Here is a 15,897-nt window from a genome sequence, read left to right as displayed (position 1 = left end):
AGGATGAGGAACTTGACATGGATTTGAAGAATAATTGGGGTCTGGAAGTTTTCTAAGAGGGTGGACTTGCCCTGAGACAAGGAGGCAGAAAATAATAAGACATTCTTGGGAGATGCTAAGCAGATCAGTTAGGCAGAAATGTATTTTTTGGAGAGGACTGGACAGAAAACTGAAAAGCAGATTTAAGTCAGATGGCGGGAATTTTTGGACTGTGTGCAATGGGCAACTTACGATATTGAGAGAAGAGTAAAATATGAAGTGGTTTCCTAAGTGGGAAACCATTAGCTTTGTGATAGTGAAAAAGATTAGCCTGGTGATGGTAAGAACAATGGATAGAAAGCAGAAGATTCAATTACAACAGTGTTTTCCAAAATTTTCATTTTATGGCACATATGAAAAAAGATGAATGTATTGCTCACTGTGGCAATTAGACAATACAGCTCCTGGTCGGAAGTGACCAGTCCAGAGACCAGCTGCCCTAGGCGTTCACCCCAAGATCTTCAAATGATGATCACCCTATCCTCATACCTTATAACCTTTTCATAGCATGGTCGTGAGTACCAGCGCACAGCTGGAATCCCCTAAGTTAGTAGACTGTCCTGAACAAAATAAGTAGTGGTGGTGTATGTGACAAAGAAAGGAAAGAATGTGAGATATTTTACAGAAAAAAGTGGAAAAGAATTAGATGTAGTTAGGATAGATTTTGGAGTCAACAATAACTCCTAAATTTTGAGAATGGTGATACCAGAAGTAAAAATTGCAATGTGAGTTTGTTTTGAAGGCACATGGTGATTTCAGTTTAAGATATGGAAGTGAAAAATGGACCCCTATGGTGGACCGTCTCTTTGGTGGTCCCTAGTGATCTATGGCTCTAGTAGTCATGCTGTTGTATAGTTCCCTCCCACATTGACTCTGTGTTTAGCCATGTGACTTATTTGGCTGATGAGACATTAACATAGTGCAGGAAGAGGCTTCATGAGTGTCTGTGCATTGAGTCTTGTCCTCTTGGAACCAGCCACCATGATATAAGGAAGCTCAGGCTAAACCACAGAATGTTGAGAGGACTTGGGCAGAGAGATACAGGGCTATTGAGAGTACATCTTGCATGTTCCAGCCTCAGCCAAACTACTAGCTGAGTGTAGGCAGGGAAGTAACTGCAGCAGAAGAACTACTCAGCTGAGCTCAGTCAATCTGAAAATTGATGAGAAATAATAAATCATTGTTATTTTAAGCCAGTACGCTTTGGGTTTTTGTTAGGCAGCAATACATAATGAAAACAATATCCAAATGAAAATGTTCAACAGGTCCTTGGTGATATGGGCATGGAACTCAGGCAAGAGGTCTGGGATGTAGATGTAATTTTGCAAAGTATGCATGCTTCTGTCATAGCAGTTATATTGTAATTAAATTGACTGCTTATCTCCCTTGCTAGACTGTGAGCTCTTTGAAGACAGGGACTGGGTCTTTTGTGTTCACAGCAGATGCTCAAGAGATCTGGGCTGAATAATAGAACAAGACAATTAATATAGTGAAGTGTAGTGGAAAGGGAGTGGACTCTGAAGTCAGATAGACCAGTCTTGAACTCCAACTCTCCCAATTACTATCTGTGTGACCTTTAGTAAGTCACTGATCCTTACTGTGAGATGTAAGTAATGCCAGCTACCTCTCAGAGCCATTGAGAGCAGCAAATATACAGAAGACACTCAACAAACAGTAGCTGGTACTACTCAGGATAAAGTGATCATTGAAATGTGAGAACAAATGAAATAAATAAAGGAGTAGGTATAGAAAGAGAAGAGCTCTGAGCCTGGAGAAGACAAGTAGGGACTAGAAGAAAGAAAATGATTCACAGAGAGATAGAAAGCAGGAATGAGAGGATCAGAGAAGAACCAGACCAATTGGAATGACAGGAAAAGAACAAAGGTAGGGTGCATTTTAATGGCCATAAAAGGGCAAGTCAACCCTGCTACAATGAATAGTTATAGTTTATGGAGTATATTTTTATGTTTTTATTAAAACTCAGACACTGCTCCTGGACTGTCACTAGTGAAATCTCTGAAGAAAAAGATTAGGCTGTCTTGAATGATCTGTGTCTTTACTAAAAGCAGTGGATAAGACAGAATTCTGAGGTACGCCCACTGAATGCCTGGTGGTTGATAAGAAAGCTTAAACTTTCTGTGGTTGGGTTTTCAGCGTCTAGTAGAATCATTGGAAGGAAGGAATTTGTTGAGAATAACGAAATGGTACAAGAAAGGAGAGTGCTATCCACATTAGGCCTCTTGGGAGAGATTAAACCTTAGTGATCTAATTCTCTGAAGTCATTTCTCTCTGGAGAGACAAACAACATAAAGACTGAAAAGGCACAGTTCTTTGAAACATTGTAAAACATCCAATAAAATCAACAACTGTAAAAACAAAATCATCAGTTATGCAAATATCTCTCATTCCATTGCCATGGAGTTGGCAAGAAATTAGGCCAGACTCTCAATGATATCAGATTCTGTGAGTAAGAACTCTGAAGTTTACATTTGTGAGTTTTGCTGCCCAACTCTGTTCTTTTTTAATCAGATAACAACAAAATCAGATTTTGTTTTGGAGGAGCATCTTTCTCCCACTCTTAGTTCATATCTTTTTGTTTTTTTTAATAATGTAATTTTTTGGTCTCTTTTTAAAAATATATTTATTTATTTTCGGCTGCATCAGGCCTTAGTTGCAGCACGTGGGATCTTTCGTTGAGGTGCGCAGGCTTCTCTCTTGTTGTGGCGCGTGGACTTAGTTGCCCTGCATCATGTGGGATCTTAGTTCCCCGACCAGGGATCGAACTGGCATCCCCAGCATTGCAGGATGGATTCTTAACCACTGGACCACTGGGGAAGTCCCTTAGTTCATATCTTTGAATGGCATGGCTTTCACCTCCCCTTTACCCTCTGCTGCAGGAGTAGATGTGTGACAAAGACCCAATCAGCAGAATATCACATTCATGAAACCATGCGATATATTCAAAGATGGATATTTACCCTAAGCCAAGCCAATCTGATTCAATCTAAGCTAATTCTGATGTTTTGCTTGAGCACCTGAAAAAGAGATATACTCCTTTTCGACTGACCATAAACTTGGGATGATGTAAGCCTGGAGCTGCCAGATACCATCCTTGGAAGAGAAGTTGTCTGACAGTATGGTCAACAAGGTAGAAAACAGCATGGAGGAATGGAGAGGGATCTGTCCCCAGTGACATTGCCTAAACCTCTGGATGCAACTATATCTGAGCTTTTTGTTATGTATAAGCTAAAAAAATATCCTTTACTGTTGAAGCCAGTGTGAATTGAATTTTTATTATTTGCATTTGAAAGAATCCTGACAAATAAAACACCAAGAAAATGTGAATGCATTAGTGTATGGAGATGGAAGGGTACCAGACATAGATGTTTCAACATAATTCTCAAGTAGTTCTGTTATATTCGGCCCACTAACCACTCCATTTTAAAGATGAGAACTCTGATGCTAAGAGAGATGAATAAGTTTGTCGAATGCCAAAGAAGGGGAAAAAATGTCATTTAAATTGGATGACAGGGCTTCCCTGGTGGCGCAGTGGTTGAGAGTCCGCCTGCCGATGCAGGGGACACGGGTTCGTGCCCTGGTCCGGGAAGATCCCACATGCCGCGGAGCGTCTGGGCCCATGAGCCATGGCCGCTGAGCCTGCATGTCCAGAGCCTGTGCTCCGCAACGGGAGAGGCCACAACGGTGAGAGGCCTGTGTACAGAAAAAAAAAAAAAAAAAAAATTGGATGACAAAGGAACAGTCAACCAATTACTATAGGATGGCCAAATCCAGCCCACCACTTGTTTTTGTATGTTACACAAGTTAGGAATGGTTTTTATATTTTAAATGGTAGAAAAGAAATTAAAAGGTGACCATGATTTCATGATACGTGAACATTATATGAAGTTGCTACTTTGGAAGACAGTTTGGTAGTTTCTTGTAAAAGTACACATACCCTTACCATATGATCCAGCAGTCATGCTCCTTGGTATTTACCCAAAGGAGATGAAAACTTATTTCTACTTGAAAAGCTGCACACAGCTGTTTACAGCTGTTGAGTCATAATTGCCAAAACTTGGAAGCAACCAAGATGTCTTTCAGTAGGTGAATGGAAAAATAATAACTGTGTACATCCAGACAATGGAATATCATGCAGCACTAAAAAGAAAAATGAGCTTATAAGCCATGTAAAGACATGGAGGAAACTTAAAAGCATACTACTAAGTGAAAGAAGCCAATCTGAAAATGCTACATACTGTATGATTCCAACTCTGTGACGTTCTGGAAAACGCAAAATTATGGAGACAATAAAAAGATCAGTGCTTGCCAGGGTGGAGTGTGTGTGTGGAGGGGTGGTGGCTGAGATGAATAGCCAGGGCACAGAGGATTTTTAGGGAAGATCCTTTGTTTAAGATTGTAATGATGGATAATCATTATACGTGTAATGCATTTGTCCGAGACTGAACCCTAAAAAAAAGAGAGTGAACCCTAAGGCAAACTATGGAGTTTGGGTGATTACGATGTGTCGATGCAGGTTCACCCTTGGTGAAAAATGGACCTTTCTGGTGGGGGATGTTGATAATGGGGGAGGAAGATCTGCATGTGTGGGAAAAGGGGGTATGTGGGAAGTCTCTGTACCCTCCTCTCAATTTTGCTCTGAAAAATTGTCTTTAAAACAATTATATTAAGTTCAGATTTCAGTGTCCCTAAATAAAGTTTTATTGGCACACAGCCATACCCATTCATTTATGTATTGTCTATGGCTGTTTTCACATGTCAACGACAGAGCTGAGTCGATTACACAGGGACTATATGATCTGCAAAGCTTAAATTATTTACTCCTTTGTCCTTTATGGAAAAAGCTTACTGTCCTTTGTGGTGGAGGATATACACATGAAGAAGTCTTTGTTCCTATGGCAAGAGATCTACATATGCACATATTGTATGTTGTGTACGTGAATACAAGTGCACATATATTTATGCATACATGTATTTTGGAGAATAAGAATAGGAGGAAAACAAATCGGCTCTTTTTCCACTTGGGGATGACCCATTGCTTGGAAGTGATGCCATAGGAATAATTTCCTTCAGATGGAACAATAATTTTGGAATATTTTTAGCAGCAGGATCCCTTTCTCAAAAGAAATTTCTGGTAATCTCCCAGAATATGTAGTAGTTGAAAGCAGGGCTTTTGTATGTGTGTGTCTCCATCCTTGTCTACTAACCACTGCCCTTGGCCTCACTTCCATTCTCCCCCAGCCACTGCCACCCCTACCAGTTCCAACCATAGGCCCCAGACACTGCCTTGATACCTGAAGACAGTTTGAATTGCTTAGTTTGAAAAGCACAGAGAGATTTTTGCCCTCGGCCAGTGATTTTCAAACCTGTCTGCTTGTCAGAAAGAAAGGATATTACATTTAAATGTGAATTCCTCATTTGCTGCCACACACCTCAATTCTCTATCAGAAGCTCTGGGATACGGCCCCAGAGCTCTATAGGTGATTAGGGTGAGGTAAGCTCTATAGGTGATTCTCCTAAATTGCTAGGATTAGAGTTCCTGTTGCAGGTGATTACAAATTATCTCAGCACTCTTCATCTCTTTCTTTCTCTTTGCAATAAAATATGCGTGCATCTGTTAAAATTCAAACTTTACAGAAGAAAGTTTCCCTCTGGCTCGTGACCCAAAGTCCACCATTTGCCTCTCCACTGGAGTTCAGAGATGCTAATTTTGGGTACATCCTTCCAGAGACAGCATATACAAGTATTTGTGCCCATCTACCCTTTTCCTTTTTATATCAAAACTAGAAAACCATACACACTTGCTATTTTTCACTTAACAATATTATATTTGAGATCATATATGACATCTGAAATACAGAATTATCTAATTAGTTTTATTGTGTGCATAGTATTATTATTCCTGCACACTACTTCTTCACAGTATTATATCCTATTGAAGGATGGTTGGGCTACTAATCAGTAATATTATGTGTATGTATGTGTGTGTGTGTGTCTCCCACACACACATGCACACACACACTTGGACTTACATGTTTGCTGACATATGTAAATCTAAGGGGTGCATTTCAGAGAGCGTCACATTAATTTCTTATGATAGTGATAAGAATTTGAATGAAACATTCTCTTTAAATATCTTGTTGTTTTCAAGTTTACTTGTTTGGGTTTGAAGTGGCAATCAGGCATAGGTAAGAAGAAGTGCCTGAAAATTGTATTTTTAAAAAATCTATCTAATAAGAGTCCAACTTATTTAATTTAAAAAGTTACCAACTATCTTCTATGGGCAGCCACTATGCTTACGTTTTTATCTAATTTACCTTACTGAAACTTCTGTGAAGTGGATGTTCTTTTCTTTGTGTTACAGATGAGGAAGCCGAGTCTCTGAGTAGTGGCGTAAGCCACTTCTGTTCCCATGTGTTATAAAGTAGCAAGATGAGATTTGGAACTTTGTCTTCCATTTTTAGAAATCCAAGTTCCTTTCACAAGACATGGTACTTGAGCCTTAAAAACTAATCTAGTGAGATGCTATCTAATGATTTCAGGTTTAGATTTTTTAAACCCTCCAGTGACGAGTAGGAGTAATATTCCACAAACTTCTCTTCTTACCAATGCACCACTGAGGTAGAAAGAGGAGGGACAGAACCCCGTTTCTTCCAACAAGTGAGCAGAGAGATGGGAGATTTATTATATAAGAGGGCTATGAACAGAAATAGTAGAAAATAGTCATCCTAACTGAATTCAATATCTGCTTATTATCTAAGTCTTTCTAAATTTCTCTCCTTGACAGTACCAATTAGCTACACCCCACGAGGAGATTTATAATGAGAGAAGCCTGAAACCCTGGTAATTAGGAAACTCCTCATTATCACTCATCTTTTGAACAGTACAGACTGGCAGGCAATTGTCAGCTTTAAATTGGTCAAGCCTTAAATTGGCCAAGGATTTCTGAAGCCTCTCCCTCATGTCAGGAGGAGAAGAAAAAAAAGCTGCAGAGTTTGGGGCCCCTTTCTTGAATTCTCTGAAATGGGATTCAAGCCACATAAGGGGGTCATCTTACTAGCTGAGGCTAAACATCTACTCTGACCTCTGACATCCATGGTTTTTTAATTGGTAGTCTCCATATAACAGCCTGGATTTTCCAGTTTACATCACTTGTGTCCTGTCTTAATACCTAACAAATCACTCAACATATTGTAACTGTGAAGCAGAAAAAGGAGCCACACTCTTAATTAATAATAATGGCAGTTAATATTTATTGAATTTTTTTTCACTAAGCACTGCTTGAAGATCTTTGACATGAATCTCCTCACCCAACTTAAGCAACACCTCTGTGAGGTGGGTTCTCTTAACTATTCCATTTTGCAGATGAGAAAGCTGAAGCACAAGAAATGAAATAACTGTCTCAAGGACTCATTGTTTGGAAGTTACAGAGCTGGAATTTGAACCCATTACTGACTGACTTCACAGTCATAGGCTGTAAATATTAGGCTCTAGTACATGGAAAAACAAATTGTGTAATTACAAATCTCCCCAATGGAGCAATTTTCTGTTTGCAGGAGATGGACACTTGCCATTATTCTGGGGCTAAATGTCCCTTGGTTAGGGGAAAGCAATGATTATACAAATGTGACAGAAGATTCTTGCTGGAGGAACTGTGGCTTGAGGAGTTTAAATGCTCTGCAGGGGAGCACATAAAACTATTTTAGTCAATGAAAGTCTCCACCTCTGCAGACTATGATTCCTACAATGCCTATATATTATTGCTTGGTTTTGGAGTGGAGTGTGTGTAAGTGTGTGTGTGTGTGTGTGTGTGTGTGTGTGTGTGTGTGTGTGTGTGTGTGTGTGTGTGTGTGTATTTAAACAGTTGTATGCTGGAGAAAGAGAGCCAAGAAAATAAAATAGCCGGAGGATGTGTAGACCTGATTATCAAAATGAACCAGAGGAGTTCCTTGGTCATCTGTGCTTTCCCTAAACTCTTGATGTCTGACAGCACTTCTTTGGAAGCCCTGAGATCACTCTTGGGAAAAACATGGCCCTGTTGAAAGCCTTAGAGCTATGGAGAGAATGGTAATTCCCACCACAAGTCATCCTGGAAAGAGGCCAGTTCTGACCCCAAAATAAGGACTTCATTGGAAAGCCTAAGACTTCAGTGGTAAAAGGAGACCTCCTTCATCTGTTTGGTTTTTACAGACACAGGCAGAAGAGGTGTACTCAAGGTGTCCCAAAGAGGAGATGTGAGCTGTTCCCTGAAACATGGGGCAAAGTTTGGATTAATTACACACGCAACTGATGCCTCTTGAAATGAATTGGACCTATGGACTCTGAGAGAAGACATATTTAACGGCTAATTTAAAATTTTCCTGTGTGGTAATGAACTTCAATTGGTCTGAGGTCTTTGGTAAAGTCTTGCTGAACATTATAGCCTGATCTCAGCCTCCCATTGAGTTGAGTAGATTCTCTTTGATTATGCTTGAAGTGAGGTGATTCGAAGAGGAACAGTAGCAGACTGAGTAAAGACAGTGTGTAACTGATGCTTCCTGGTTCAAAATGTCAGATAGACCACCTGGGTTTATGTATTCCCCCTCCCAAAATTCCACAAAATGCCACTGAAGCGATAAGTAAGTTATTAATCCATATAGTAGATGCTATTGGTGCCCTATTCATATCTCTCGGATTCATCATGCTATTAGATGACCACAAGAAGCATATTGGAAAATAAAGTTGAAGAAACATCTTGGGATGAAAAGATCAGAGACAGTCAATAGAAAAAGAAAGACGAGGATTAGAAGGTCAGTTCTACAGAAGCAAAATATGACTCATAGGAAAAAAAAGAAGATAACAAGAAAAAGGAAGAGAGGAAACTATCAAATAATAAACACAAGAAAATTTTCCCCAAATTGAAGGACTTAGGTGTTCAGACTGAATAAGTCCAGCAAGAGCTCAACACAATTATTACAATAAGACCCATATTATAGTGGATAATGTTGTGTGCCACCCAGATTTCCCTACAGGACTGAAGCACTCATTTCCACATGACCCAGCTTTGTTGATAGTTGACAATTCTCAGGTGATTCCCTCTTGGGTGTTTAACACTGTCTCAAGGGCGTTGCCTCATCCACGATCAGTCCCTTCTTGGGAATGGCTCAAATCCCTGACTACTCAACAGGAGAAGGGTGCATAAAGGCTCAGCCTACCTGCCTAAGGTGGGATAGCTTTGAAGTCTCTTCATAGAACTGGCTGGAGTCTCTGTGGCAGCTCAGCTTCTGCCTCTGCCCAGTCCTGCCAGCCCTCTCCTTCACAGCGCTGTTTTCAAGAGCAGTCCCCGGTAAGCTTCCTGCACATTAATCTCCGTCTCTGGACCCAAGCTGAGACCATACCAAGGCGTATTGTGGTAACGTTTCATAACTCAAAGGAAAAAAACATGATCGTAAAATCTTCCAGGGAGGAAAAACAGTAGATCAACTATAACAGAACTGGAAGCAAAATGACATTAGTTTTCTCAACACAACAGCAGTATTGAAATCTTAAAAAGCACCTTTTAAATATTTTTGTCCTAGATTTAGATTTACTCCTAGACTCTAGATTTTATCCTAGAAATATATAACTATCAAAATAAGTGCAAGGATGGCATAAAGAATGTTTCTTGTGCACAAGTACTCAATACATCAGTATCTTTCTCAATCTTTCTTTGGAAAAGACTGGAGTAAAATGATGCAAGGAGGAATAGCAGCAAACTGAGTATTGATAGTAGACCAAAACAAAGGGGTAAACCAAGAAAGAGGGAGATATGAGGTGTAGGAAAATATGGCATGTTATCCTGAAGATTGGCCAAGGGCCAGCCCTAGGAATGCTGTCTTTCAGCAAGCTAAGAGAGAAATCAGCCCAGGCAGGACGAGGAGGACAGAAGGCTCCTAGAGGGAGGGCTCTAGGAACCAAGAAAATTAATACTCATTATTAATAAAGTATTAACTCCAGCAGAAATATATGTTTGGACACAAAAGGAAGCATAATTCTAGTGAATTGAATAGTATTTGCAAAATCATAAAAATGTAAACATGGAGTATTGATTTAGTAAAACATATGACTATGTTGGAGTGTTATGGAGAAAAAGGAAAATGGTGGGACATGGTGATGGTCTAAGTCCTTATGCAGCATGTAGAGAAGTCAGTGGATACCTTAGTATATGCAAAATTTTAGAAGTAAGGAAGTCAATACTGGGGGAGGTAGCTAGAAGAGTTAAGGAGGCATTGCTTCTGGGGGACAGAAATGAAGGTCAGTGCAAGGAATAACTTTTAAAATTATAAACCTTTAAGGACTGCTTATGTTAGACTTTTAAGGTTATGTGCATGTGTTCACTAAATACAAAATTTATGGGGTCCCCCGCCTGCTGAGGAGATGGATGAGGATGGGCTTCCTCTCATGGGGTCAGGCATAAAAAGAATGGTGGCGGGGCTTCCCTGGTGGCGCAGTGGTTGAGAGTCTGCCTGCCGATGCAGGGGACACGGGTTCGTGCCCAGGTCTGGGAAGATCCCACATGCCATGGAGCAGCAGGGCCCGTGAGCCATGGCGGCTGAGCCCGCGCGTCCGGAGCCTGTGCTCCGCAACGGGAGAGGCCGCAATAGTGAGATGCCTGTGTACCACAAAAAAAAAAAAAAGAAGAAGAATGGTGAATGGTGGCATTTCTAAACCAATTTGTGGTGCATATTGTATGGTTCCTCAACCACTTCTCTACAGTTTGTGAGGAGAAACTGGCAGACCTTTCTCTTCGTATCCAGAAAATTGAAACAACTCTCAATATTTTAGATGCAAAGTTGATGTCTATCCCAGGGCTAGATGATGTCACATTTGAAGTATCTCTTATAAGTGTAACTAGGATCACAAATGAAACACATTGTGAAACCACTTCAGAGCAATCACAGCAGTTTACAAGACTCTGGACACAGGAAAGTGAAGTAACACCAGAAAATATCTTAACTGTAGTCAAGGATCCAAGATATGCCAGATACCTCAAAATGGTTCAAGTGGGTGTTCCAGTGACAGCAATAAGAAACAAAATGATATCGGAAGGACTAGACCCAGGTTTTCTTCAGAGGCCAGATGGTCCAGTGCGTGATGGTGAAGGTGAAAAAAATACAGAAGAAAGTTCAGATAGCGAATCTTCTTTTAGTGACTAAGTGTAATTTTGATAACAATTACATATACATGTGTTGGTGCACATTTACATTCTATAAGAAAGAGAGCCTGAGCTTTAACTCTTAGTCATAAAAACATCAAATGGCTACATATTCACCACCAAGCTTCCTCTATGTTAAATAAATAAAGCATTTATAATAATAAAAAAGTTTTTTTAAGTTATTTAATAGAAAAGTTAGAAGTGGTAGAAAATGGCCTGCTCCACTGTGATAGTGACAAGTGGGGAGTGCAAAGATGCAGAGCTGGATGACTGATGGAGATGGCATGCATCAACCAGCACAAACTCATAGAACATGCAAGCATTCCCTGGGAGTTGCTAGAAAACCTTGACAAAGGAATCCTGATAAAAGACTGAACTTCCTAAAATCAAACCATCATGATACAACACTTTCACACTTAGGTTCTGCAGGCAGGTCTGAAACATAATGACAAGTGCCTGGCATCCGTAAGCGCTTGTGCTGATGGCTGATTGCTAACTCAGCACTGCTCTGTTCCATACATAGGTATGATCAATTAGCAATGTCTGTCATGGGCACAGAAAGGAGGAGTGGCAGCACATTTGCCTAAACCCTGTTACTTCAGAATCCTTCTCAACACAGGGCTCTAAGAGCCATACCACTGGGGCAGTGGGACAACTCTGAAGGGCTGTTCCAGTTTCAGAATTCCTCATAGGGTTGATATCCGTGTATACAATTTGCCATTCCTAGTATAAAAGTCCAGCTTCAATGTTAGTTTGGGTCCTTTCAGAAACAAATGCTAACACAGGATTAACTGTACAAAATTGATTAGGGGAAATGGCTGTGAGAGAAAATGGAGAGGCTGGGTGACCCTCTCCCCTACCTCATTGCAAATCTGTTCCCAATGAAAAAGAGAGAAAAGTTCTAAGTGCAGTTCTAAGGAAACTTTGGCAAGGCCATCAAGAGTTCTCAAGCTGAAGTCACCCATCAGAGGAGCTCTGTGCCCTCCAGGAATGGGCCTGCCTCAGTATCCGTCGACAGTCAGTCCCTGGCCACTGGAAGCATGGCCTTAGCCCAAGCACAGTGATGCACGTGAGACCTAGCAGCTGAGGCTTAGTGAATAGTCCTCCCTGCTCTTGGAGGTCTGTGGTTCACATTCCCATGGTCAGCACACCCCACCTTGGCAAATGAAGAGAGCTGAGTAGGTTTCACAATGGCCTGTGGAACTAGATACCTGAAATCACAGGTGTGACCATGGAGTCACAAAGGAAGAGTGAGGAATTGCAGTGTGGACCAGACCAGACTTTAGGCAGTAGCAGACAGACGAGGTTGCTGGTGTCTGCCTCCCAACAGACTCATCATGGCCACTGGCCAGGGCTGGATGGGGAGAGAGGGATAGGAACTTCGTTAGCCTGAATTTGGGCAGTGAGATGAGAGGAAGAACTCAGAATCAAGATCTAGGAAGACCGTGATAGGAACCCTTCTAAGTATTTGTCCAGGACTCCAGAGCACTGATCCAACATATTTCTGTTCAATGGCTCAAAGCTGTTCTAATCAGTAATTACATTAAAAGCTACAATTAGTTACCGCACTAACAACAAAACAATTAATAAGCACATATATACACTAATATGTATAAAATGGATAACTAATAAGAACCTGCTGTATAAAAAAAGTCTATGTTTGAAAAAAAGAAAAAGCACCCTCTAAATACTTATTCCTATGTCGTGGGTATTAAAAACACAGTTCTTGACCTCCAGGTTTTTATAGCAGAGTTGTAGCATAAGCAAACTCAATCAGTGTACACTGCAAACACAGACACACGCACAGACACACACACACACAGACACACACACATCCACCCAACAAACAAAAAATGAGCAGTTCCCTTTACTTCAAAGAAAGATGTTTGCACAAAAGAGCCCCTAAAAGTTAGTTGCTTCATCTGCTATGCCATCAAAGAAACAGACTTATTTCCAATGTTAGATAATACAGTTTCAGTCTCTAGCTGTTTTTTTCCTCAAACTCACGATGTAAGAATCTTCCTATTTTGAATTCATTTGTGTCATCATGTGTACAGAACTACACAGGCCAAATCACTTAGGTTATTGAAAAGCATCCTTTGTTCCATCGAGGGCCAACCATTGGTCATTTAGACATATCTGTTGTAGTTGATTCCCATTAAAGGCTAAGGTCATTGACACAACTGTCAAAACACATAAGACTCTAAACAGTCATCATGGTTGGAGGTACTTACAAAGTGCTTAAGATTCTCTGTCGTGTTATTAAATATGTGGTGGGATGGAGTGTCTTTCCCTGCTTCCAAATCTGAATATCTGAGTAATAAACAGCACCAGGACAATTCTAGGTTTGGCTTATATATACTAATTCACAGAGCTTCAGTACCCTGTGAAGGATGAATTTGTTACCATGTTACCCATTAGGGCAGCTGTGTTGGAGAAGTTATTCAAGGTCACATCATGAGTCATGAGGCAGTATCGGAACATGAACACTTGGCTTAATGTGTACTTTTGTGTCCCATCATATGTGTCATCTGGTCCAACCTCGTGTTGCCAGCAGCGGTCTCCACCAAATCTAGACTCTAGAGATCAATCAAGGTACTTGGCAGAGAGTCGTCTTTGTCATCGACTTTCTAAAGCAAAGTACAAATGATTCTGCTATTGGTTCCTTAATGACACCACATATTGTTTCCAAACCTACCTTCTGAATCTGAAAGGAATAAGGAAAAGACTCAAGAACTTTCAGTTCTTTTGGCCAGTCTGGTAATTATAGTAAAATAATCTACCATTTTATCCATCTCTGGAAAAGTATTCTGCTTTCAAAAAAGTGATGTGAAGACCAACTGAAAACGACAGGAAGACACTCTCTGAAAAAGAAGAGGTCCCCAAACGACAAATGCTAAGGGTGTTGATCACTCAGATGCTAGCTGTCCTCTCCGAATAATCCGACCCTTCCAAAGCTGCACACTTTTTACGTGCCTTGGCCTTCATTCCCATCGTATGTACTGAGCTAAGGACGTACTCCACACGGGATACTCAAAGTCCTTCCTTCCCCTGGGAGTTGCTTCATCATATTTGGTGGGGGCGGGGGGAGTATATTCCTAACTCTATGTAATAAAAAAACAGTTGAGTTTATAACATTCTGCATTTGGGAAGATGATTCAGGATTTGTCTGAGAAGTGGTAGCGCTTTGGTTTTTTTTTGTTTAAATATTAAAAATAAGAAGGAACATTTGACTGAAACCCAGTTCTTAAAGATACTGTATCATTCTAACCATGAAATATAAGGAATTTCAGTATATGCTTCTTAACTATTATTTTTGTCAAATGTGTAACTCCTGAAATTTCTCCCGCTAACCTTAACTATATTAATTTTACTCCAACTACAAAAAGCAGAAAGAAAGTCATGCTACAATTCCTCCTTCCCCCAAGCAGTTGTTCTTTGGTTCATCTTTAAGAGTTAAGAAAAAATATACTAAAAATTTAAAATATTCATCTAAAGAATGTAATTTTCATGAGGAAATAAAGAGATTAAATAATGTTTTACCTTAGAAACTATCATGACAGAAAAAATAACGCATTTCAGTTTTACTCTTAAAAAATTCTTTTGACAATTTCCAGCAAGCATACACACTCTCACAATACAACATGCACACTCTCACCCATATAAACTCACAAATACTCTTAGACACCACACGTACACCCTCATACATACATGTCCTCATATGCACACCCTCACCATGTTATCTAGATTCTACTGCATAGGTTTATATCTAAGTAGTGATTTCCTTTTGGAATGGTCAAAAGAAAGTGTGTTTTTAAGTTTTTAAAAAAATTATTTTATATTGCACTAGTTGATTTACAATGTTGTGTTTCAGGTATACAGCAAAGTGATTCAGTTATACATATGCATATATTATTTTTTATAACAAATGTTTTCGGAAGGACTAATTCTGTAGGATCTACATAGGTGTTCCAAAATCAGTGTGTATGTGTGTGTGTGTGTGTGTGTGTGTGTGTGTGTGTGTGAGTGTGCTCCATGGTCAGATGGGTTTGAGAAATAATGAGATAAGGAAAGTTAAGTAGGTCTTCTTAGGATAGAATCTTAAGATAGAATTTCTCAGAGCTTTTAGTGAACTAATGTGTTCTACGTATACCTAAGAGAGGTATACTGTATATAGGGCTGTGCTGTCCAACTGGCAGCCATTTGTCACATGGCTGTTGAGACCTGAGTTGAGAACTGTGCTGAGATATGCTGAAAGTGGAAAACACACACTGCCGTAGAGAAGAGAAAGTAAAGTATCTCGTTAATAAAGGTTTTCTATTGATTACATCTTGACATGGTAATAATTTAGATACATTGGATTAAACAAATAGATCATTAAATTTAATTTCACCTGTTTCATTTTACCTTATTTTATGTGGCTATCATAACCTAAAGATTACACAGTAGGCTTTAAATTCTGAGATTATACTGTCTACCATTAAGATGAGGGAGCAGTTAAAAGTGAAGGTGGTTTTGCATTCACCTGGGAGTGCTGGTGGGACTGAGGATGAATGTTGTGTCTAAAAGTACTTTCCTGTGATCCTACTCTGTGCCAGCCAGGCTCTGTATTAGGCAAGAGGATAGGTCAGTGAATCCCATACACAGTGCTCAAAACACTGCAGCAG

The 15,897-nt window shown here is 40.0% G+C and overlaps 1 protein-coding gene across 1 annotated transcript; it reads left to right on the top strand.

The window, feature by feature from the left end:
• Positions 1-10,727: 10,727 nt before the first annotated feature.
• Positions 10,728-11,265, top strand: LOC132527964 (WASH complex subunit 3-like). The gene has a single exon (XM_060163957.1). The coding sequence runs from the start codon at positions 10,728-10,730 to the stop codon at positions 11,229-11,231; it is 504 nt and encodes a 167-aa protein (XP_060019940.1). The 3' UTR covers positions 11,232-11,265.
• Positions 11,266-15,897: the final 4,632 nt, after the last annotated feature.

Source organism: Lagenorhynchus albirostris, chromosome 10, assembly GCF_949774975.1.
Source record: "Lagenorhynchus albirostris chromosome 10, mLagAlb1.1, whole genome shotgun sequence".
NCBI lineage: Eukaryota > Metazoa > Chordata > Mammalia > Artiodactyla > Delphinidae > Lagenorhynchus > Lagenorhynchus albirostris.
This window is presented reverse-complemented; position numbering and strand designations above follow the sequence as displayed.